This window comes from Mastigoproctus giganteus, chromosome 6 (assembly GCF_048544385.1).
Source record: "Mastigoproctus giganteus isolate SK-2022 chromosome 6, ASM4854438v1, whole genome shotgun sequence".
Taxonomy (NCBI): Eukaryota; Metazoa; Arthropoda; class Arachnida; order Uropygi; family Thelyphonidae; genus Mastigoproctus; species Mastigoproctus giganteus.
Genome location: NC_143580.1, coordinates 169,883,090 through 169,908,689, shown reverse-complemented (window position 1 = coordinate 169,908,689; position 25,600 = coordinate 169,883,090). Strand labels below are relative to the sequence as shown.

At 38.3% G+C, this 25,600-nt stretch overlaps 1 protein-coding gene across 4 annotated transcripts in view; it reads right to left on the bottom strand.

Annotated features, from left to right (window-relative positions):
• The window catches only part of Ehbp1 (Eps15 homology domain containing protein-binding protein 1), a 524,539-nt gene that overhangs the window by 261,251 nt on the left and 237,688 nt on the right, over positions 1 to 25,600 (bottom strand). For all 4 annotated transcript variants that reach the window (XM_090376583.1, XM_090376585.1, XM_090376584.1 and 1 more), the window contains one exon: positions 7,661 to 7,773. In XM_090376583.1, the coding sequence (XP_090232709.1) occupies positions 7,661 to 7,773 (113 nt within the window). The remainder of the gene's footprint in view (positions 1 to 7,660; positions 7,774 to 25,600) is intronic.

Genomic DNA, 25,600 nt, shown 5'->3' with positions numbered 1-25,600 from the left:
TACAAAAATATTGTTCAAAATCTGTATATATTTTAATTTAATTTTTCATTAAACATTTAACGATTTTTCTTTCTTTCTTTTTTTTTTCTCACTCAGACTTCTTGTTAGCGGACACTTCTCTCTAACAGACAAATTCTCGTTCCCCATGGCTGTCCGTTAAAGGGAAGTTTCAATGTATATAAAACATGTAAAACAAATTTCAGCCATTGTGATCTAATCCAAAATCAGTCGCCAAACTAAACTAGATGCTGTGCCTGTCCTGTGAACTTTAATAAGGAAATTAGTAAGATAATAACTATGTACTCAATTAGTAAGCTATATAAAAAAAAAAATGCATTGTTCATTCACACTAACATAGATCCGTTGTCATAGGGAGCATTCCGGACCAATATTCAAAAGCAATGAACAATTTTAAATGATGCATCTATGTTTCTGTGTGCTAATTTGGATATTTATTTTATTTTACATTAGATGCATACTTAAATGTTAATTATGTGCCTATACTATTATAAGCCAAAATACATTAATATCATATTAGTATTAATACTGCAAACTGGACTAAAGAAACAAAGCCCTATGTGTATGCAATAAGACGAGCTTAAATTACATTTTTAAGTTACCACATTTGCCATGACTTCATCCCATTTGTGCCGACTCAATTCCATATGTCTTGACTTTGCCCCACCCAAGAGAAACAAAGGTGCGGTTTTTCTTCCAAACATCTCACTTGCTAAAATTCTTCTCCCAAAGAAATAAATAAAAGAATCTTAAATTACATTTTAAAGTTACCACATATACCCTAACTTCATTCCATTTATCCTGACTTCATCCCACATGTCCTAATTTCATCCCACCTCATTTATCTCGTTTGTTTTAGCATTTTACAGGACATTCATGTTTTACATTTAGCTTTGAACTACTCCTTCTTTAGGCTTTTAAAATTGTTGTTGTTATTTGGTTTTTAGGAGCATTAGCAACTAATACCATATTACTCAGGGAATATGTGGTGGTCATTTCCTGACCTTTTCGCATCCTCCGTATTTGGTGGTCATGGGCTCAAACCCTGGTCTAATCAAGAAGCGTGTGCTATGCACTGCTGCTCCTGCCCACCTGGCTACGGAGGCACCTTTTAAAATTGTAATGTTAAGTAAAGATATATTCCTTTTGATCTGTAATTAAAGAATCGTCTTTTATTGGATTTACAGTAAAGTTGGCTAGCAATAAAAGGGCAAGATATCCTTGCAATATTAAAGGGGAGCTCAGATTGCACTTTTATTTATTTCTTTGGGAGAAGAATTTTAGCAAGTGAAATGTTTGGAAGAAAAACCACATCTTTGTTTCTCTTGGGTGGGACGAAGTCAAGACAAATGGGATGAAGTCAAGACAAATGGAATGAAATCAGAGCTCATGTGATAACTTAAAAATGTAATTTAAGATTGTCTTATTGCATACACATAAGGCTTTATTTCTTTAGTCCAGTTTGCAGTATTAATACTAATATGATATTAATGTATTTTGCCTTATAATTGTATCAGCATATAATTAACATTTAAGTGCATATTTAATATAAAATAAAATAATTATCCAAATTAGCATACCTAAATTTGTGAGGCTAGAGGGTAAAATGCATAAAACTGAATAAGGAACACAGAAACATAGGTGCATCATTTAAAATTGTTCATTGTTTTTGAATATTGATCCAGCAAAGACCCCTGATGATAATGTACCTATGTTCATGTGAATTTGACAATGCAGTTTTTTATATATAGCTTATTAATTGTTTATATAGCTATTATCATGCTAATTTTTATATTATTTTTAATTTTATATTATAATTTTTACTAATTGCATATATAGTTATTATCTTACTAATTTTCTTATTAAGGTTCACAGGCTAGGCACAGTGTCCAATTTGGTTGGCAGATGACTTTGGATTAGATCGCAATGGCATCATTTAGACTAAACTTGAACAAAAAAAATTATCAGGTGTATTTTACATAGGTTAGGTTCTGATTAACAAAAGATTTTTCACATAATGAAAGAATTAAATATTACACTTAAATGGAAATGAACGGATAATGTACAATTTAAAATTTAAATATTATTAAATTTGCTTAAGAGTTATACAAAAATTAATATTTAACACACACTGAGTTGGTATGAAACATATACTGATCAGGAATGGTTGATATAAGATTGTAGTATGAACACATGGCATCAGTTTTTGAATGTCTGTGAGGAAGAATGCGTCAGTGTCAAGATCTTTCCAAATTTGAACATAAAATATTGTGGGAGTAACAAAACAAAGTATCTGCATGTTTTGCTCCCACAATCAAAGGTGCCAGTATCTTGATAACAGCCAACATGGTTAAGTGCTCCATTATGTAGTGTTACAAGTCTCCTATGACTGCCTCAACAGAGGTTGAACAACCAGTCAAAGGTCACACATACGACAATCACGTGTGATCAATGCCCGTGATGAGAGTGGTGTCTGATTTCATAACAGAGCAGTGACGCAGCACAGTAGCCCAGCTAACCAATCAGTAAAACATAGGAATTGCAAGATTAATATCCAAATGGAATCTAACTCATAGAAGCTATGGCAATCAGAGCTATCATGGGTACCAATACTCACTGCGATACAAGAAACTGCACGTTGCATGGGCATGTCAGCACGAACACTGGACCACTAATGTGGAAATCTGTCACCTGGTCTGCCTAATCCTGTTTCCTCTATCATACTGATGGGTATTTCCACATTTGGAGAAAACAAAACATGAGACCATGGTGCCTGCATGCACTGTTGGTGTTCTGCAGGCTGAAGGCAGTGATACTGATGGGTGGTAGTAGTAGTAGTAATAGTGGCATGTGATGCAAGAAAGCAAATGTATGAGTTTATTAAGCATCAGCAAAAAAAAAAAAAAAAAATTTACAAAACAATTCCCTGTAAATGTTTGTACAGTTCCTCCTTAAATTAATTTAACCTATAAACTTCCACGACAGATGGAAGTTTGTTCCAGCAATTAACCACCCGCTGGCTAAAGGCAAATTTCCGCACATCTATTCTACATCTGACATTCCTCAATTTGAAGTTATGTCCCCTTATGTTTATAATCTGAACAAATGGAAGAATCCCATCAGAATTCAGTGTGCTCAACCCATTCAAGGCCTTATACACCTCAATCAGATCACCTTGCAGGTGCCTGGTTTCCAGCCACTGCAATTTGCAGGACTTAAGCCTCTCTTGGTAAGAGGATCCCTTCATTCCCCCTCACCAATCTTGTTGCCCTTCTGTGTACATGCTTAAGCAAATCCACATCCTTCCTAAAATGAGGCCTCCAGACCTGTATACAGTACTCAAGGCATGGCCTGACCATTGCCTTATACAGAGGGACAATCACCTCCTTTTCCCTGCTAGTAAAATTACTGTATATCATTGACAAAACCCCATGATCTGTCCTGGCAGTCTCTACATTGCTCAGAAAACTTCATATCTGACTGCACAATTACTCCCAGGTCTTTTTCATTTTGTACCACCTTAAGTGTAGTACCACACAATTGGTATATTTCTCTGGGGTTACTTCTACCCATATGCAGTACTTTGCATTTGTCAATGTTAAACTTCAGTTGCCACTTCTCAGCCCATCTGTCCAAATTTTCTAGATCCTGTTGCAGTAGCACACTGCCATTACTGTCATTATCAACCCTGCCAACCTTATATCATCTGCAAACTTTGACACTAAGCCTGATATACCTTCATCAATATCATTGATAAATATACAAAACAACAGTGGATCCAACACCGAACCCTGTGGGACTCCACTAATAACATTGGTCCACAAAGAGCAGCACCCATTGATTACCACCCTCTGTCTTCTCCCACTCAACCATCCTTTTATCCATTGCAGCAACTTGCCCTTAATACCATTCTGCTCCAATTTGTACAGTAGTCTTCCACGTGCAACAGTGTCAAAAGCTTTCCTGAAATCCAAGTATATGATATCAAAATTATTATCAAAATCAGACCAATCATAATCTGCCTTCACCTGTCTAACCTCTTTTGTGACTTGATTACAGACTAGCTTATATCTGCCATAGGCTTCTGTGTCGTCTGATAATTTATATGCATCCCATGCATTATTCTTCTCTGCCACGAGTCTCATTAGTTCATTTGACAACCATTTAGGCCTAAACTTTGAACAATATCTCTTAAACGGTATGAAAAGCCTAGTAGCTTCCACGATTAATTCCTTGAATGCTTCCCACTTAGAATTTGCTGTTGGTAACATCATCAGTTGATCCCATTGTACAGAATTTAAAAACTGTTTGAGACCACTGTAGTCACCTTTACGGAAGCAAAAACACTTTCTTTTACCTCTGATGGTAATTATATCTTTAAGTAAATCCCACATCAGTACACTGTGATCACTGCCACCTAGTGATTCCTTTATCTGCAAATTTTTAATACAAGAATGATCACTGCTGATTACCAGATCAAGAGTATTACTCTCTCTGGTTGCTTCTCAAACATGCTGCTGCAGAAAACAATCATCCAACAAATCCACAAAAGTCTTACTAGTGTGCGAGTGGTCAAATTACAAGTTCCAGTCTATATCTGGGAAGTTAAAATTCCCTATTATAAGACATTCTGATTTACTAGCCCACTCTATTTCTCTGTACAATTGTTCATTGTACTCATTAGGCCTATAACACACTCCTACTCTTATTTTTGCTTTTGCAGTGCTTATGTCACACCGAACTGACTCAACAGTGCACTGTTCATCTATATCAACTGGATGTACTTCTTTTGATTTTATGTTTTTTTTAATTAACAGCATAACACCTCCTCCCTTCCTATCCTGTCTATCCTTTCTGTGCACATTGTATTCCACAAATTCCAATTCTGCATTCCTGATATCTGTGTGACACCACGTCTCTGCTATCCGAACAATATCCGTCTTTGATGTCCTGACCAACACTTCAAATTCATCAAATTTATTTACTATACTTCTAGGCATTGGTATACATGCAAGTATACATGCACCTATTCTTATTCTTAGTTACCCTAACACATCCCATATACCCACCTGTTTCACAACGACTGCCATCAGTCCCTGAAACCCACAATACCCCTGGCTCCACGCCGCTGCTTATTCTAATTGAAGTAGGGAAGAATCACCTTCACCTCTGCCTGCAGCTACTTTTAACCTTTTAGTCTGTGACTCTCCCCCCCCCAAAGCCAGCAGTTTTCCGACCCACCTAACACTTCCTCGATAGCATCAGCAAATATTCTTGCACCCTTTCTATTTAAGTGTATTCCATTCCTATAGAAGCAGTCTCTCCTGTTAACAAGTACAGACCACTAAAAAAAATTCTACCCCTTGAACCTTGCACATTCCCTCCAGGGCCGATTAATTGACAAGGCTCTCATCATGTATTTCCTCCTATCGTGTCTGGGCAGAATTGCAGACGCTTTCAAATTTAACCCTGACTCACGACTTTTTTGCGACATTGACCTGTACTTGTTAAGTAAATCTGCAGATCTCCTACTCTTAATGTCATTGGTGACAACGCGTACAACAATATCATCTTTTGTGCCCTTAAAAGATATATGCTTTACAACGTTATCAACTTTTGCCCCTGGCAGACATACCCTGGTCCTGTTCCATCTATCCTTTTTACACAATATATTCTCCATCTCTCTGACAATAGAGTCACCAACAATAACTAGTTCCTTTGGGACCAGCGTAATCTGCCTTGGAGATTGCTGCTGTGTTGCCTGATGCCCAAGAGTGAGCTCTGGCGTTGAGTTGGACATTTGAGAGCTTGATGTGCCCCTCATATTAATTTCTTCGAGGGCATCTACCCTACACCTCAAGCTCTCATAGATGCCCATTAGAATGCTGAGTTGACGCCTAATTTCTAGACACTCTCTGCACATGGCACACAGAAAGGCATCCTCCTGGGCCAGATCATGTTCTGTTCCAGAAAGTTTGGCAAACATTTCACAAGTTGCACTTTTTTTTAGGCTGTGATGCGTTGGAGAATTGCCCCCCCCCTCAGTTTTCCCCCGAGTCACAGCACTTCTGCCACTTTGTGCCTGTTGCTTTGCTGCTCTAGTCTGGGGTATGATATTTTAAATTAATAAGATCAATAAATTTAATTAATCGTCAATACTACACTATCTAATTTTATGTTAGAGCTACCTAGTTACCACAATTAAAAATTTGAATTCCCTACCACTTTATGGAAAAACAATGGCTGCAAGATTCGAACGAAACAACGTTTTTACGTATATTAAGTAGTAATCAACAAAAACTCTTATCTAAATTAAAAATAAAAATAACCAGCATAACTAGAACCATAAGGCTACTTATAAAGTACAATATAAAGTATGCTTTTTCGTAGCCTGTAATTAACAGCTGTAATTTTTAAAGATAGTCAGCACCCTCTGTCACTCGGTCTGACAAATCCTGTTTCCTTTATCATAGTGATGGGTATATCCACATTTGGAGAACGCAACATGAGACCATGGTGTCTGGATGCACTGTTGGTAGGCAGTGGTGTTATGGTTTGGAGAGTTTTCATGGCATGTTTTGGGTTCTCTGATCACCTTTAATTGATGGCAATGCCTACATTTCTACTGTTGCCAACCAAGTATGCCCCTTTATGATGACAGTGTCTCCAGTAAACTCTGGCATCTATCAACAAGGTAATATGCCATTCCACAAGGCCTGGCAGGTTGCTAACTGGTTTCAGGAACACAACGATGAATTCACCTTTCTCCCATGGCCACCCAACTCACCAAATCTCAATGTAATTGAGCATGTTTGGAACCTACTGGATAAGGACATTAGATGCTATGACCATCCACCTGATATTGTGCAGGAATCACTGGACACAATATGCTTACAGGCTGTACACTGTATTATGGGCAAAAGGTGGCCCCAGATGTATCTGGTAGGTGTTTCTGATGCAAAGAAAACTCAGTGTGTATATACAAAAATATATAGTCTTAGATATAAAATATTACTGATATAAAATACATTAAGTAGATGTTTATGCATGGAAATGAACTAATGAAAATACGGTGTACCCTGGGAGCGATATATGTTGTGAATGAAGGCGGGAAGAAAGGAACCGGAAAAATAATTGTAACGACAGAAAAGTAAACCAAAAGAATATTTTTGAAGATACGACCTAGGTGGAGATAGAATTGCAGAGTCTTTCATAATTTTTGTGTTTTCATCAGAGGTCATCCACCAAAATCATGAAAAAGACAGCAATGCTCTTACTTCTGTTTCCGACATGTTCTGTATGTCAAAGTACACGCGCGAAAGTCCACATGGTAATATCAATTTTAAAGTTTTGAATAAAATTATGAATAAAATTTGAATAACGTTATACCAAGTTTGCAATTACATAATGTGTTAATAAGTTATAGCATACAGAACATGGAGTATATCTATATTGATATATATATATATATATATATATATATATATAGATGATATATATATAGTGAGTATATCTGTATTCATAGATATACACACCTACAAACATGTTCACACTCACAAAATGATTAAAAACATCAATATTATCAACATTATGAATGAAATATATTCATAAAAAAGTGACAAAAAATTCATTTTTTTTTTACCTTATCTTCAGTTCTACTTTCCTTAGCCTTTTCAGGATGACCATGTGATCTGTATGCAAATGCAACTGGTAAGTGAGAAGAATTAGCCTTCAGAACAGAGAGATCAGCTTCATCTACAGGCATAAGGATATGTATATAATCAAAACACACACATGGTATTTGAAAGAGGAATGTTTTTCATTATTCTTTAACATGTAAAGCTGCATACCATATTAAGAACAAATATTTTCAATTCAAATATATATGGTAATCTTCCACCAACTACGGAATATGTTCCTGAAAAGCACTGCACTTGGTGAGACTACACTCCCAGAGAAAATAGTGTGCTACAGGAAAGCCATGAACATACCAAAAAAATATGAAAAAAAAAAAAAAAAAAAAAACTCAGCAAACTTTATTTTACATTTGTATAATAATGTTGATAATCCAATATGAAAAAAAAAATAAAAATAAATAAACAGAAACAAAGTGATGGAACAAGATATCCCCTGCTTTATTATTAACAACTGGATAGTCTTTATTTACATAAAAATTAATAACATGTGCTAAAACCTTTAGGCTTTATGGCAGCCCCTAGTCTGTTAAGCCATTTAGCCATTCTGTATATGTTTTCTGATATTTTCCTTCAAAGTAGCAAACAGTTCAACTCTGTTTTTTGGGCAGTCTCTCCTTGTATTCACTCGGTGATCCAATTCATCCCAGAGATTCTCTATACGACTGAGGTCAGGCAAACCACTCCATCACATCTACATTTCCCAAAACAATCATTGTTTCCAGGCAAAACCTAGAAAAACAGTCCCAGACCACCATGTGCCAAATATTTCATTGTTGGAATAATGCAGTCTGGCAGGTAGCTTTCTCCGGCATTCACCACAACCAAGCACAACTATCATATTAGTAGACCATGTAACACGACTTGTTACTCCAAAGCACAGCTTTCCATTAGTCTACAGGCCAAGAACAGTGGGCCTTACATCAAGCTAGTTGCCATCTAGTATTAGTTGGGGTGATTAGTGGCTTGCAGGTAGCTGCATGACCATAGTAACCCATATCATGCAGCATCCTGCACACTATACTGGTGCTGACCTGTATCCCTATTATTTTATTGAGGGCCAACGTCAATCTGCATTCCAAGTGGTTGATTCTTTGCAGTATGCACAATCATAATTCTCAATTTCAGAGGTTTTCTGGTGTTTTGTGATGGTTTCAGTACCAACCAGCTTCCATTTGCAGATCACATCACTAATAATCAACCTAAGGATTTTCAGTGTGCTGTTGAAATGACACACACACACACAGACCATTGCCAAGAGGAGATGTCTTAGAAACTACTGTAAAACCAGATGGAACCCCAACCCTGTATTGGGCGGACTCTGTAAATAACATCCTAGACAGTATTATTCAGACTGAAACTGGGGATCATTCCCCCACCCAGCTAGATATTATAAAAGAAAACACTGAATATGACAATGCCAATATTGAACCACTGTTTGCTATACAAAACTTACAAATAGACAATTAAAACTATCTAAAACCAAAAACAATAAATGCTGTTTTTTGATAATCTCAACCTCTTGGAGGTTGAGATTGTCAAAAAATTAGCAGAAATAGCATCAGACAAATTAATAGTACCATATAATAACTGTATGAAGGAAGGTATTGAAAAAAGCTGTGTTAAGATTAATTCTCAAAAACCCTGAGAAACCCCCTACTGATCCCAAATCATATAGACCAACAGCCCTACTCTCTGTACTAGGGAAAATATATGAAAGACTAATATATATAGCAAATTAGCTCAATACTATACAGAAGCAGGTTTACATTCCAATAATCAGTATGATTTTAAGCAGGGCAACTCTACACAGGAGATGTGCAGAGTTGTCCTGCTTAAAACACATACTGACAGCAGTTAAAAACTCAGAGGAGAAATATATGCTGGCAATCTCTATTGACTTTGCTGGGGCATTTGACTCACTCTGGTGGCCTAGTATCCTTAGGAGACTCTGCCAGGAAATGTCCCACAAAATCTCTATAAGGTAATAAACAGCTACTTTACAGGCAGAAGTGTCTCAGTATGCACAAGGTTCGGTTCCAGGAATTGATAAGCCCTGTGAATAAAGGCTGTCCACAGGGTTCAATCCTTGGCCTTCCTTTTGAAACATTGTTCTGGATGAATTTCTGGCTTTGGATCTGGGCTGTGTGGAAAGCCTGGCCTTTGCAGATGACGTGACTTTCCTTGTAAAAGGTAACAAGAGTGGTTGTAGAGCAAAGATCAAATTCTGCCTTCTTGCAGATGCAAGAGTGGGCACAAATGCATATGCTCAAAATATCACCTGGCAAAACCAAACAAATACTTCTAAAAGGCAATTTGGACATATGAAGACGTCCCCAAATTAAAATTAACACAACTACTATAAAAATGGTAACAGAACTAAGATATCTTAGTGTAGTCTTTGATTCAAAATTAACTTTTTATCACCATTTGATCTACTTGGCAAAGAAAGTGAGAAATTATGCAGGTATAATTGCCAGGATCAGTCTAGAAGACTGGGGGCTCAAAAGAAAGACCTGGCAATCATATGTCATGTAATGTTCCTACCTGTTATCACTCATGGAGCCAGTGCCCGGTTCACCTGCTCAGCCATAGTAAGAAATAGGAATAAATTGGAATCAATACAAAGGACAATACTACTCACTATTATCAGAGCATGTCACACAATAAGTACACCTTTGTTAGAGTTGGTGGCTGGAGCTCTCCCACTTATATTATAGACTTAAAAAGGACATACCCACAGAATTTCTGTGGGTATGTCCTTTTGATACAGAATAGCCTTTGATACAGTCAATACCTTTAATGCTGAAAGAACAAGAACAGCTACGAAGCTCCATGACCTATGGCAAACAAAGTGGGAGCAAGAAACCAGAGGGTTTGGTTGCCAAAAGTTTTCTGCCACAGGTGGCAATGGTCAGCCCAAAGCTACCTAAGTGGTATACCCCTGGATTTTTTACAATATTTATATTGACAGATCATAGCTTCCTAAAGGCAAAACTAACCTCCTTGGGGCTGACTGATGACTCAAACTGCACCCGTGGCAAGACATTCTATATGAATGTCTGTGGGCACACATTCTAAATGAATGTATAATTTACGTTCATAAATGAATGCATAATCCCCAGAACACAGCTAATAGCACAGACTGACCCCCTTCCCAGGGCAGAAGAACATCTTAATGGCAGAAGTTCATCACAGAAGAGGAAAATTATAAAGCCTTTACAACTTTTACACAGAAAGTATTCAAAATGCGCAGAACTATCCAAAGAAGGGCAATTCAGCCCCCCAGCAATTAAACAATAATCAATAGATAAAACTGCCCATGTTTCCCACCCACCCAGATGATGACTTAAAAACTGTCAGGATAGCAGTATTCTATACCCTTACAGAAACCTGACATGATAAAACTGGGTTTACCTGGGTACCCCCCCCCAGGACTACCCTACCATGTGTAGGAACCTGGGTCCCCACACCAAATAAGTAACCATGTAGGGGAGCGAGATGTGCAGGCAGTCAGGGAAGCAGATTAGCTGAAAAATATCAGTAAGCTAGTAGCAAGGGGATGCAATGTAGAATGAATGAATGACAATGAAAGACAGAACGAATAGACTGGGTGAAAGAGTGAATTAGGAATTATGGTAAAAGGGAATAAATGTTAGTTTTGGTAAAAGGGAATAAATGTTAGTTTCGGTAAAAGAAAGAGTAACTCAGCATGGGGGAAGAAGAGAGTGAATGAGTGCTATGGTGAATGGGAATGAGCAGAAGAGCAAATGTAATTGGCCGGAAGAATACAAAGTTAATAATAATTTACATTACTTTATATACTAACAAACATGTATTAATAATACAAACACTATCACTGCATTCTCCCCTGGCCTACGAAAACTTGCAGCTAGGCCTGCACCACAACTGAAGAATAACAGTAAGCTGAGGTGCCCAGAGGGTGCAGTGCAGAAAGCAAGAGTTGAATTGAAATTAAAGCCAGAAGAATGAATGAGAGAGTGTGTGAGAAAAAGAACACAAACTGTAACATTTATGGTTTGTGTTCTTTTTCTCACACACTCTCTCATTCAATCTTCTGGCTTTAATTTCATTCAACTCTTGCTTTCTGCACAGCACTCTCTGGGCACCTCAACTTACTGTTATTCTTCAGTTGTGAAAAGAATAAATAAGAAAGAATATAAAAGATTAAAACCCTAGTTTTAATCTTTTATATTCTTTCTTATTTAGCTTAATTATTATGCATTAGTATTTAAATCTACATTACACACCATTGCATCCCCCCCCCAGGTGAATGAGAAAAGATAATTGAGTGAAAAAAAAAAAAAAAAAAAAAAAATTATATATATAAAACAAAAAAAAAAAAAAAAAAATATTATACTATAAGAAAAAAGTATAAAAATATAATGCATATTGTGAATGAAATGTCTCTCTCCCACCCCCCCTGCACCTGGCAAGGGGGAGATTACTTCCCTCCTTGCCTGGTAGGTTCCCCACTGCCAGTAACATATCCCATCCCTGGAGCAGGATGGGCAGTTCGACCTTCCTACCAGATTTGACACTTATATGGACCTGATAACGATCACCGACTGAGACATACTGCAGCTGCCTCCCCCATACTTTGCCTGGTGGGGCTTGTCCCTACTGACCTCTTTGGGGATGCCTACTCTATCATCCCCATCCTTCTACCTGTTTCCACCAGTCTCTCCCTCCCACTCTAACTAAACCGACCAGTACGCACTTAACAATGCCGTCAAATTATAATCTACATCTAAATTCAATCACTTTCTCATAAATCTCTTTCAGTCTTTCCAAATTCTAGTGTTCACCCCTTTTTATATATATATAAGCCTTGCAAGCCACTGAAATCCTCCGATATTAGGTGGTGGGGTCTGCCAGAATACTTAAATAATCTACTGGGTGCCTGACCTGCCTCCTCGTGGCAAATTGTGGGCAACAGTGGATCCCAATAGGGGGCAAACAGCTAAAGGGTCAGAGAAACAACAGAACATAACACTACACAACGTTCCACTCTCCACACACCTTTAAGTCTCTGGGCCTTCAGAGAGTTCTGTGTCACCTGTACGAAGAATACAACGCGGAGATAGGGAAAACCCCTGGTGCCATCAGACAACTAATACACTTAACAGACCATTGCTTATGTGAGATCCTGTCATCTTATGTCTGTTAACTCTGTTGATTACAGTATCGTGCATTCATAATCATACTACTGTCTCCTCCAAGGCTTAAGGGCATATTTATAGTTGTGTCCAATACGAGGTGGTGCTTGGGTAGGGCATGACCAACTATCAATGGAGGTAAGTCTGGATATTATAGATAAGGCAGTGTGTTCATAGGTACATTCACAGTGTTGACTATCCTAGTTTGTACCTTCATGTGATATGGCAACATCTTGATTGAGTTTAGCGTTAGTGTTAGATTTTTCCTTCAAAAAAACTGATAATGATGGCTAATTCATTTTATTTCTGAAATCCCTCTGCACCTTCCCAAATGGCTTCTACCTGTTTGTCCAAACTGATTCAGTTAAATGTTAAAATTGAAGTTTGACTGGATCACTTTTCATAAAATGGTGAGCAAAGAAAATTACTACCAACACAGTGGCGGATTTCCGCACAGGCGCGCGCCCGGGGCCTCTTAAATCGAGGGGGCCTCAAATCTCAGGTCTCAAAAAAAAAAAAAAAAAAAATTGTTTCATTTTAAATTTTTACACTCATCTTTATTACCATTACTGAATAAAACTATAATTTAATATGAGAAGTTAGTAAACTCTTATGCGAATATCCCTACATATTATATGAAATATCTATGCGAACTAAGTGAATCTGAAGTAGAATACATATTATCATTAATGCTTAAACACTTTCAGTTTTTTCCTAGTGGAGGTAATTCCACGAGTGAAGAACCCTGTGACGATATTGGTCGAGAAATGATATTAGATTTGTTCGCGGAGGCAGTTCAAAACTATTCGCAACTAATTGGGAACCAATAAGCAAGCGCAGTAGTCTTTTAAAGCCTCTGAAATCACTACTGCGCTGGCTCACATGTAACGGAGCATCGTCTTTTTTAATAGCTTTCAGAACTAACATTTCACTCACGAATCTGTTACAAATTACTAGAGTTTGGTGTTTTAGTGTAGGAGTATTTTGTTTTGTTATCAAGTAAATATCTGTAATATCTTATGTATTGTTTATGTATTTATCAAAACTTAATTGTTTGACAAGGTGTGACATTTATAGAAAGTGATAATTGGGAATTAATTTTTTAATTCCCAATTAATAAAATATGTATGAAAGAATTGTGCAACCAAAATGATTAAAACCTCAACACCAAATCTAGAGTGCGTGCTATAGTAAAAACGTGAGCGTAGAATGCACACTGTGGTGGTACCGAAAATATTCAGAGAGGGGCCTCAAAATTGAATTGCGTCTGGGGCCTCTCAAGTGCTACTGAGAGTAATAACTGGTTTTTTTTTTTTTCATAACACTATCATTTTCATCTCTACTGGAAGACCGAATAAGGTCTTCAGGTTCACTCCGGTAATTCTTCCACAAGAAAATGAAGGAGATTCTCAATATCATTAGATAGTGTGTCAACAAGCCTCTTCCAAAAAATTTCATTACCTCCAAAATGGAATAAACTTCTGCAACAACTGAAGGAATACTGCCTTCCAAAATTTCCTCCAACACATTCAATACTGCAAGTTTTATTTCATTACTGGAAACTTTTACACTTGTGCAATTAGTGACATTGCAGTTTTTCCAGCAGTATAACACTACTAGTGTTGGGCCCTATCCATGGCGTCCAAGTTGCATGTAAATTAGCATTAGTAGAGGCATATGATGCAAGAAAGGAAGCTTACACAGCATCAGCACACACACACACACACACACACACACACACACACACACACACACACACACACACACACACACACACACACACACACACACACACACACACACACACACACACACACAAGCTCCAAAAGTTTGCCCATTTCTTTCTTGAATTTATTTAAGCTATCAACTTCCACAATGACAGACAGAAATCTGTTCCAGCAATGAACTAACTACTGGCGAAAGGCAAACTTCCACACATCTATTCTACAACTGTCTTTCCTCAATTTGAGTTTATGCCTGCTCAGGTTTGTAATCTGAGCAAAAGGAAGAATTCCATCAGCAATGAGCCAGCTCAAACCATTCAAGCCTTATACAACTCAATCAGTTGACCTCGCAGGAGCCTAGTCTCTAGACGCTGAAAATTGCAGAACTTAAGCCTTTCTTCGTAAGAGCACCCCTTTGTTCCCTCACCAATCTTGTCACCCTTCTCTGTACTTGCTCTAGCAATTCTACATCCTTCCTAAAATGAAGCTTCCAGACATGTATGCAGTACTCAAGGTGTGGCTTGACAACTGCCTTATACAAAGGGATAATCACCTGCTTATCCCTGCTAGCAAAATTCTTGTATATCATTGAAAAGATCCCAAAACCTGCTATGGCAGCCTGACTGCAATGCTCAGAAAACTTCATATCTAACTGCACAATTACCCACAGGTCTTTTTCATTCTCTACTACCCTTTGTGCAGTGGACCTCCCCTGAGTCCAAGGATGCCCTCATAATCATGGTTACGGGCCTGCTTACTTCTTTTATTGCCTCCTTTAATATAACTGGATAGATCCCATCTGCTCCAGTTGCCTTTTTTATGTTTAACTTCAACACTTCCTCCTCCACTTTCCTCTCAATTATTATAAAATCATTTAGCTCTTTTTTAGAGTTTGATAAACTTCTGCCCTCCACTTCCCCACAGAATTCCCCATGTCTGAATGTAGATGCAAAATAATCATTCAGTTTTTTCAGCTACCTTGACCAATCTGATTCATCCCCTTCCTTCTAGAGTTTGCATAAGTAAAGCAGTCTTTCCTGGTTTTCTTTGCAGACAAGCTTATATCTACCATAAGCTTCTGTGTCACCTGATAGTTTATATGGATCCCATTCCTTTTTATTTTTTTGCCACGTGTCTCATTAGTTCATCTAACATCCATTTAGGACTAAACCTAGAGCAAAGTTCTTAGTTGGAACAAAAAGCCTAGTAGCTTTCAAGATTACTTCCTTCTATGCTTCCTATTCCCACTGTATAGAAATTAAAACTGCCTGAGACCACCGTGGTCACATTTACGAAAGCAAAAACCCTTCCCTTTACCCCTGATGATAGTTACACCTTTGAGTAAATCCCACATTAGTATACTGTGATCACTGCCAGCTAGTGGTTCCTTTATTTGCAGATTCTTAATACATGAATAATCACTCCTGATAATTAGATCAAGAGTATTACTCCTTCTAGTTGTCTCTCGAACATGCTGCTGTAGGAAAAAATCATCCAGTTAATCCACAAAAGTCTTGCTAGTGTGCGAATGACCAACTCACAAGTTCCAGTCTATATCTGGAAGCATTAAAATCCCCCATTCTAAGACAATCTGATTTCCTGGTCCACTCTATTTCTCTGTACAGTTGTTCGTTGTACTCATCAAAGTCATTAGGTCTATAACACACTCCCAATCTCAATTTTGCTTTCTCAGTGCTTATGTTACACGAAACTGACTCAACACTGCACTGTCCACCAATGTCAATTTGATGCACTTCCTTAGATTTTATGGGTTTCTGAACTAAGAGCATGACTCCTCCACCCTTTCTATCCTGTCTATCTTTTCTGTACACATTGCACTCCCCAAATTTCAATTCTGCATTCCTTATATATGTGTGAAATTGCAGAATTTAAACATAAAAAGGCACCTGGGGTGGATGGATCTATCCAATTATATAAAGAGAGGCAGCCAAGGAGGTAAGCAAACTCTTAGCCATAATTATGAGAGCATTTCAGGATTCATGGGAGGTGACTATGGACTGGTGAAGTGGGAATGTATCTCCAATTCAAAAAGGGGGAACAAAAGGTGACATGCATAATTACAGATTTGTTAGCTTAACTTCTCTTCCAGGGAAAATAGTGATGTCTCTGGTTAAAGAAGTAATGCAGGACCATCTAGACAGGAATGCAATTATACTGCAGCCAAGCACGATTTGTTATGAGGTAATTTCTTTCAATCAATCTGATTGGACACTATGGTATAGTAACAAAGGAACTGGATGCAAAAAATAGCTTTGATATCATACACTTGGATTTTAGTAAAGCTTTTGATACTGTTGCACATAAAAGACTGTTGTACAAATTGGATCAGTGTGGCATTAAGGGTAAATCGCTCTTCTGGATAAAGGGGCAGTTGAGTGAGAGAAAAAAAAAAAAAAAAAAATAGAAAATGACTATTAATGGATGCTGATCTTCATAGCCTAATGTTATTAGTGAAGTCCCACAGGGTTCATTGCTGGGCCCACTGTTTGTTTCTATATCTATTAATGATATTAATGAAGATATATTAGGCTTAAAGTTTAATTCTTCAAACAATGTAAAGGTTGGCAGGGTGGTTAATAACAGAATTGGGTTACACCACTGGATCAAGAACTAAAAAATTTAGGTAGATGGGAAGAGAAGTAGCAGTTGAAGTTTAACATTGACAAAATGCAAGGTATTGTGAATATGTTATTATTATTATATCATTATTTGGTTTTTAGGAGCATTAGCAACTAAGGCCATATTGCTCCGGGAATGTGCGGTGGTCATTCCCTGACCTTTCCGCATACTCCGTATTTGGTGGTGACGGGCTCGAACCCCGGTCTAATCAAGAAGCGTGTGCTACGCACTGCTGCTCCTTCCCACCTGGCTACGGAAGCGCCCTTGCGAATATGTGGCAGTAATCCTAGATTACTGCTACACTAAACTACACTCAAGGTAGTCAAAGGTCAAAAGGACCCTGGGGATAATTATATTAAATTCTCAGAGCAGTGCAGACAGGCTGTCAGGACAGCTCACGGGATTGTGTCAACGATATGCAGGAACCTTGCTAGCAGGGATAAGGGGGTGATTATCTCACTGTTGTTGTTCAAGGCAATGGTTATGCTGCATCTTGAGCACTGTATACAGGGTCTGGAGGCCTTATTTTAGGAAGGATATAGATCTGCTGGAATGGGTGCAGAGAAGGACAATGAGATTGGTGAAGAGAAAGAAAGGGTGGTCTTATTAAGAAAGACTAATTTGTAAACTGCATCCTCTGGGACTAGGCACCTTTTCTAACTAAGCCCAATTCTAATGGCATTCTTCCTCTTGCTCAGACTAGACACACGAGGGAGCATAAATTCGACCGAGGAAGGACAGATGTGAGGTTTTCTTTCAACAAGCAGGTGCTTGATTGTTGGAACAAACTTCTATGTTGTTGTGGAAGCGGGTAGTTTGAATAAATTTAAGGAAGAACTAAATAAACTATTGAAGAGAATGGACAGGTGATGTGGGGTATGCTTTTTTTCTGATTCTCCATAAGCATGCTTTCTTGCATCATATGCCACTACTAACTACTAATAACAATAACAATCAAAAATACTTCTTTCTCTTGTTTCCTCCTTGTTGCAGAAAAGAGGCATCTAGGAAATTGAGTAGTGTTCACTATTGAGTGAGCAACCAACCCACAGAGTTCCAATCAATATCTGAAAAGTTAATCCTCCATTATCAAGACATTGTGATTTACTTGCCCACTCTTTATCTATTATAGTTGTTTATTTTATTTACAGTAATTTGGCCTATTTTTTTCATTATGGGGATGGGATTGTATAACTAAATTTTCCACTATCCTACACTCAGGGTAATGGAAAATTAAAATGACATGGGGATAACTGTGAAGTTAGATATAAAGTTCTCTGAACAGTGCAGACAGGCTGCCACAGCAGGATGCTCATTGGGCTCTGTCAATGAAGGATGTAGGAAGGATGTAGACCTGCTGGTACTGGTGCAGAGAAGAGCATTGAGATTGGTGACTGAAACAAAAGGGTACGCTAAAGAAGAAAGGCTTCTGTTTTGCAAATTGTGCATGTATCGAGACTAGGTATACCTGCAAGGTAATCAGCTGAGGTGCTTAAAACTTTGAACGGATTGAGCAAGTTCAATGATTGCATTCTTTCCTTGCTCAGACTATACACGATGTCTTTTGCAATGAATGTGATCCTGCAAAGTCTGCAGTGCAGTTCTATAGTAAGGTCCTGTAACAATCTATAAGATGTGGCACAACATGCTGGTAAACATTCCTTGAATGTCAAAAAAAAAAAAGAGTAGACCATAACCTTTCCTGCTGAAGCCAGAACTTTTGCTTTTTTCAGTGCTGGCAATGACACAGACTTCCAAACAGAGCTTTGTTGCTTACTCTCTGGATCGAAATGATGAAGTCAGGTCTCATCTACCATCACTTTGTGAAGAATCTTACTCTTCAGTAACCAATTGTTGCATCTCCAGACAAACCTCCACGCGAACTTGCTATTGCTCGGGTGTGAGAAGTCCTGGAACACAGTGTGCACAAACACGTGTAATATGTAAATGGTCATGAAGAATATCGTGCATACTTTCTACTGATATTCTCAACATCTGTGCCAGTTGCATTACTGTTATATGACAGTCTTCTCTCATGATTACAGAAACAGTATTTATAGTTTCTGGGTTGACAGCAGTGGTTGGAGCTCCAGGATCAACAATTTTTGTGATTGAATCACATTTATCTTTAAACATTCTAAACCAGCTGTGCTATATGGAAGCACAGATTCACCATAAGCCTCTTTTAACATTTCATATGCTTCAGCTGATGTTTTCATGAGAAATAAAGAGATTCGACAGCAACATACTCTTCCTTGCATGTCATATTCACTGTTACATAGGCAAAAGTGACCAGGTATAAACTTAAGCAACCACCAAGGTCGCACCATGCACACGAGTGAACTGCACAGCTGCTATGCGATGCAGTTTGGCTTGGTCATAAATTCCACAGCTCAGCTAGAAACAGCAAGCAGTATGCCGTTCATGAAAAATTATAATTATTCTCTATTGAACATCTCTCATATTAATCAATTTTAGGAAAATAAAAATGTCATCCATGTCCTCTTGATCTTCTAGGACATGCTGTAGTGTTAATTGATTACAATTATGAAAATATGAGGAAAAAGCAGTTTCCATTCTCTTACATATAATGGGCATTCTAAGATTCTACATTCACACATGGGGAGTTATTCAAGGAGGGGAATGCCAGAAGTTTATCAAACTCTAACAGGGAGCTAAGTGATTTTGTGATAACTGAGAGAAAAGTGGAGGAGAAATTGAAGTTAAACATAAAAAAGGCACCTGGGGCAGATGGAATCTAACCAGTTATAATGAAGGAGGTAGCAAGGGAAGTAAACAATCCCTTATTCATAATTATGAGAGCATCCTTAGGGTCAGGGGAGGTCCCCATGGACTAGAGATGTGCAAATGTATCCCCAATTCACAAAGGGGGCAACACAAATAATTATAGACCTGTTAATTTAACTTCTGTTCCAGGGAAAATAATAGAGTCACTGGTTAAAGAGGTGATACAGGATCAAATAGAGAAGACACCAGCATTAGTTCAGACACAGCATGGGTTTGTTAAGGGAAAGTCTTGTCTGACCAATTTGATTGGATAACTACAATGTGTTCACAAAGGAACTGGATGCTAAAAATAATCTTGATATCATATACTTGAATTTCAGGAAAGCTTTTGATACTGTTGCACATGGAAGTTTGCTGTACAAATTGGAGTGTTATGGCATTAAGGGCAAGTTACTGCAATGGATAACGGGATGGTTGAGTGGGAGATGGCAGAGAGTGGTAATAAATGGACACTGCTCTACGTGGACTAATATTATTAGTGGAGTCCCCCAGGGTTCATTGCTGGCCCATTGTTGTTTTGTGTATTTATCAATGATATCGATTAAGTTATATCAGGCTTAATGTCCAAGTTTGCAAATGATACAAAGGTTGGCAGGGTTGTTAATGACACTAAAGACAGTATGCTACCGCAACAGGATCTAGAAAAGTTAGGCAGATGGGCTGGAAACTGAAGTTTAACATTGACAAATGCAAAGTACTCCATATGGGTAGCAGTAACCCAAGAGAAACGTATCAACTGTGTGGTACTACATTCAGGGAGGTGGACAAAGAAAAAGACGTGAGAGTAATTGTGTAGTCAGATATGAAGTTCTCTCAGCAGTGATTGATGACATATACAACATAATTAAGTCGAACTGCCAGAGCAGGTCATGGAGGTGACCTGCTCTGGCAGTTCGCTTCTTGTCTCTGCTAGCAAAATTCCTATTATATAGGAATTTTGCTAGCAGAGACAAGAAGGTAGTAGTAGTGGCATGTGATGCAAGAAAGCAAGTGTATGAGCTAATGCAGCATCAGCCAAAAAAAAAAAAAAAAATCACACCATTCCCTCCAAATGCCTGTCCAGTTCCTCCTTAAATTTATTCAACCTATCAACTTCCACAACAACAGATGGAAGTTTGTTCCAGCAATTAACCATCCGCTGGCTAAAGGCAAATTTCCGCGCATCTAATCTACATCTGTCTTTTCTTAATTTGAATTTATGCCCCCTTAGGTTCGTAATCTGAACAAGTGGAAGGATCCCATCAGAATTCAGCGTGCTCAACCCATTCAAGGCCTTATACACCTCAATCAGATCACCACGCAGGTGCCTAGTCTCCAGCCACTGCAATTTGCAGGACTTAAGCCTCTCTTGGTAAGAGGATCCCTTCATTCCCCTCACCAAGCTTGTTGCCCTTCTCTGTACATGCTCAAGCAAATCTACATCCTAAAATGAGGCCTCTAGACCTCTACGCAGTACTCAAGACGTGGCCTGACCATTGCCTTATACATAGGGACAATTACCTCCTTTTCCCTGCTAGCAAAATTCCTATATATCACTGACAAAACCCCATGACCTGCACTGGCAGCCTGTCTGCATTGCTCAGAAAAATTCATATCTGACTGCACAATTACTCCCAGGTCTTTTTCATTTTCTACCACCTTAAGTATAGTACCACACAGTTGGTATGTTTCTCTGGGGTTACTTCTACCCATATGCAGTACTTTGCATTTGTCAAGGTTAAACTTCAGTTGCTACCCAAATTATCTAGATCCTGTTGCAGTAGCACACTGCCATTACTGTCATTAACAACCCTGCCAACCTTTGTATCATCTGCAAATTTCGACATTAAGCCTGATATACCTTCATCAATATCATTGATAAATATACAAAACAACAGTGGACCAAACACCGAACCCTGTGGGACTCCACTAATAACATTAGTCCAAGAAGAGCAGCACCCATTGATTACCACTCTCCGTCTTCTCCCACTTTGCCATCCTTTTATCCATTGTAGCAACCCTTAATACCATTCTGCTCCAATTTGTAGAATAGTCTTCCATGCGCAACAGTGTCAAAAGCTTTCCTGAAATCCAAATATATGATATCAAAATTATTTTTTGCATCCAGTTCCTTTGTAACCACATCATAATATTCTATCAAATTTGTCAGACAAGACTTTCCCTTAACAAACCCATGCCGTGTCTGAATTATTGCTGCAGTCTTGTCTAGATGAACCTGCAATGCATATTTAACCAGTGACTCCATTATTTTACCCGGAACAGAAGTTAAACTAACTGGTCTGTAATTACTCTTGTCACCCTTCGATCCCCCTTTGTGAATTGGGGATACATTTGTACATCTCCAGTCCGTGGGAACCTCCCCTGAGTTCAAGGAAGCTCTCATAATTATGGCTAAAGGTTTGTTTAGTTGCTTTGCCACCTCCTTTAATATAACTGGATAGATCCTATCCACCCCATGTGCTTTTCTTATGTTTAACTTCAACAATTTCTCCTCCACTTTGCTCTCAGTTATTACAAAATCATTAAGCACCCTGCTACAATTTGATAACCTTCTACCATTTTTAAACCTTAAGAATTCCTCATGTTGTTGTTACTTGCTTTTTAGGAGCATTAGCAACTAAGGCCATATTGCTCCGGGATATGCGGTGGTCATTCCCTGACCTTTCCACATCCTCCGTATTTGGTGGTGATGGGCTCGAACCCCGGTCTAATCAAGAAGCGTGTGCTATGCACTGCTGCTCTTTCCCACCTGGCTACAGAGGCAGCTAATTCCTCATGTGTGAATGTAGATGCAAAATACTCATTCAGTTTGTTTGCTATCTGAGCAGGATCATCAACAGTCGAACCATCGATGTCAAGTGGACCAATCAGATTTATCTCCTTCCTTTTAGAGTTTATATAAGTAAAGAAATCTTTGCTGTTTTTCTTAGCATCTTTTGCCAAGGATTTCTCGTAATCTGCCTTCGCCTGCCTAACCTCCTTTGTGACCTGATCACAGACTAGCTTATATCTGCTATAGGCTTCTGAGTCGCTTGATAATTTATATGCATCCCATGCATTTTTCTTCTCTGTTATGAGTCTCATTAGTTCATTAGATAACCATTTAGGCCTAAACCTTGAACAATATCTTTTTTAATAGGTATGAAACTTTTAGTAGCATCCACAATTAATTCCTTGAATGCTTCCCACTTAGAATTTACTGTTGGTAACATCGTCAGTTGATCCCACTGCACAGAATTTAAAAACTTTCTGAGACCACTGTACAAAGACCTTATACAAAGGGATAATCACCAAAGGTGATTATCCCTTTGCATAAGGCAATGGTCAGGCCACACCTTGAGTACTGTTTACAGGTCTAGAGGCCTTATTTTAGGAAGGATGTTGAGTTGCTAGAACAATTACAGAGAAGGGCAACAAGATTGGTGAGAGGAACAAAAGGGTGTACTTATGAAGAAAGGCTTAAGTTCTGCAAGTTCTGCAGCATCTGGAGACTAGGCACCTGCGAGGTGATCTGATCGAGGTGTATAAAGGCCTTGAATGGTTTGAGCAGGCTCAATGCTGATGGGATACTTCTCCTTGCTCAGATTAAGAACCCAAGGGGGACATATATTCAAACTGAGGAAAGACAGTTGTAGAATAGATGTGCAGAAGTTTGCCTTTAGCCAGCAGATAGCTGATTGCTGGAACAGACTACTATCTGTTGTTGTGGAAGTTGATAGCTTAAATAATTTAAGGCTGAACTAGACAAACACTGGGAGTGACCAGATGGGTGAAATGGGAAGTTTTTTTTTTTTTTTTTTTTGGTTAGTGTTGTATAAGCTTGCATCATATGCCTGAACTAATGCTAATGTTAACAACAGATCCACAGATGGAAGAAATGTGTTACTATACGTAGAGAATACATAGAAAAGGATTAAAGTGCCTGTGAAGTTTCACCTTTCTAGGGCTATTATTTATAGGTAAGAGTACAAACCTTTTGATATCCCCCTCATATTGTCTCCAAAAACTAGCTGACATTTTTTGAGCATCTAAATGAGCTAAATCGAAAATTGCAAGGATCGCATGAAAACATACTAACGTGTATGGACCAAGTTTATTTGTAAAAGAATAAGATAAGTTTACCTCAAGATGATACATAGAACACTTCTGTTTGATACTCTCCAGAAATTAAAAGGTTATTCTTTCCTCATTGATAGAAATCTCTATCATTATGTATTGGGGGCATTTACCCATGGCTTGGTTTCCATGCTAGCATCCTGAAGTGTGTTAGTCAAGTTCAGGCCCCAGCTTGTATTTAGAGCTTGAAGCCTAATGTCCGACAGTTTGCTAATCTGTGGTTTAGCTTGATAGAGGTTTCTTCATTTTGGCTTGAAGAGATATTGCCACATGGGGTAATGTGGAAGGCTGCTAATTTTGTCTGCATAGTTTAGTACCAGAACTTGTCATCAAAGGTTTAGCAGTAGTTCATAGACTTCTATATAGAGAATTAAAATTGGTGATGTGCGAAAAGCTCCAGTACAACTCATAGCACCATATGATGTATGGGATTAAGCCATTTCAGCACACTTGATCTGGCTAAGGCATATGCAGTTTAATTAAGCAAAAGTAGCAAGCATGGAACAGTTACACACTATTTCATAATTCTGATTTGTCAACATTACAAAAGAATATGTAACAAAGCCATTGATTACAAGACAGCACTAGCAAAGAGAGCTAAGAATGGGTATAGAGAGTTCTTGTATGTGAATACAAAAAAGAGGAGAGCAAATCAAACTGGTTGCAGTAGATGGATCATAGAAAACTCAGCAGAAACATTAGGTGAGTTGAACAAATACTTTTTAACAATATTTAAAATTAACAGTTAAAATTAAGCTTGAATCACTGGGGAATATTAAGCAGTCAAGACTGCTCAATAATAAGTGATATGTACACATACAGTAATGACATTACACTGCTGCAACAGTATCTAGAAAAGTTGGGCAGACGGGCTGAGAAGTGGCAAATGAAGTTTAACCTTGACAAAAAAAGCAAAGTAGTGTACATGAGTAGCAGTAACCCTAGAGTAACATACCAACTGTGTCCTACTACAATCAGAGTAGTGGAGAATGAAAAAGACCTGGGGTAATTCTGCAGGCAGACAAAGTTTTCTGAGCAGAGCAGAGCAGACAGGCTGCCAAAGCAGCTCATGGAGCCTTGTAAATGATATACAGGAACTTTTATAGCAGGGATAAGGAGGTCATTATCCCTTTTTATAAGGCAATGGTGAGGCCACACTTTAAGTACTGCATACAGGTCTGGAGGCCTCATTTTAAGACGGATGTAGAGCTGCTGGAACAGATACAGAGAAAGGCAGTGAGATTGGTGAGGGGAACAAAAGGTTGCTGTTATCAAGAAAGTCTTAAGTTCTGCAGATTGCAGTGCCTGGAGACTAGGCACCTGTGTGGTGAACTGACTGAGGTGTATAAGGCCTAGAATGGTTTGAGCAAGTTCAATGCTAATGGAATTAGCATTAGCATTGGCATATGATGCAAGAAAG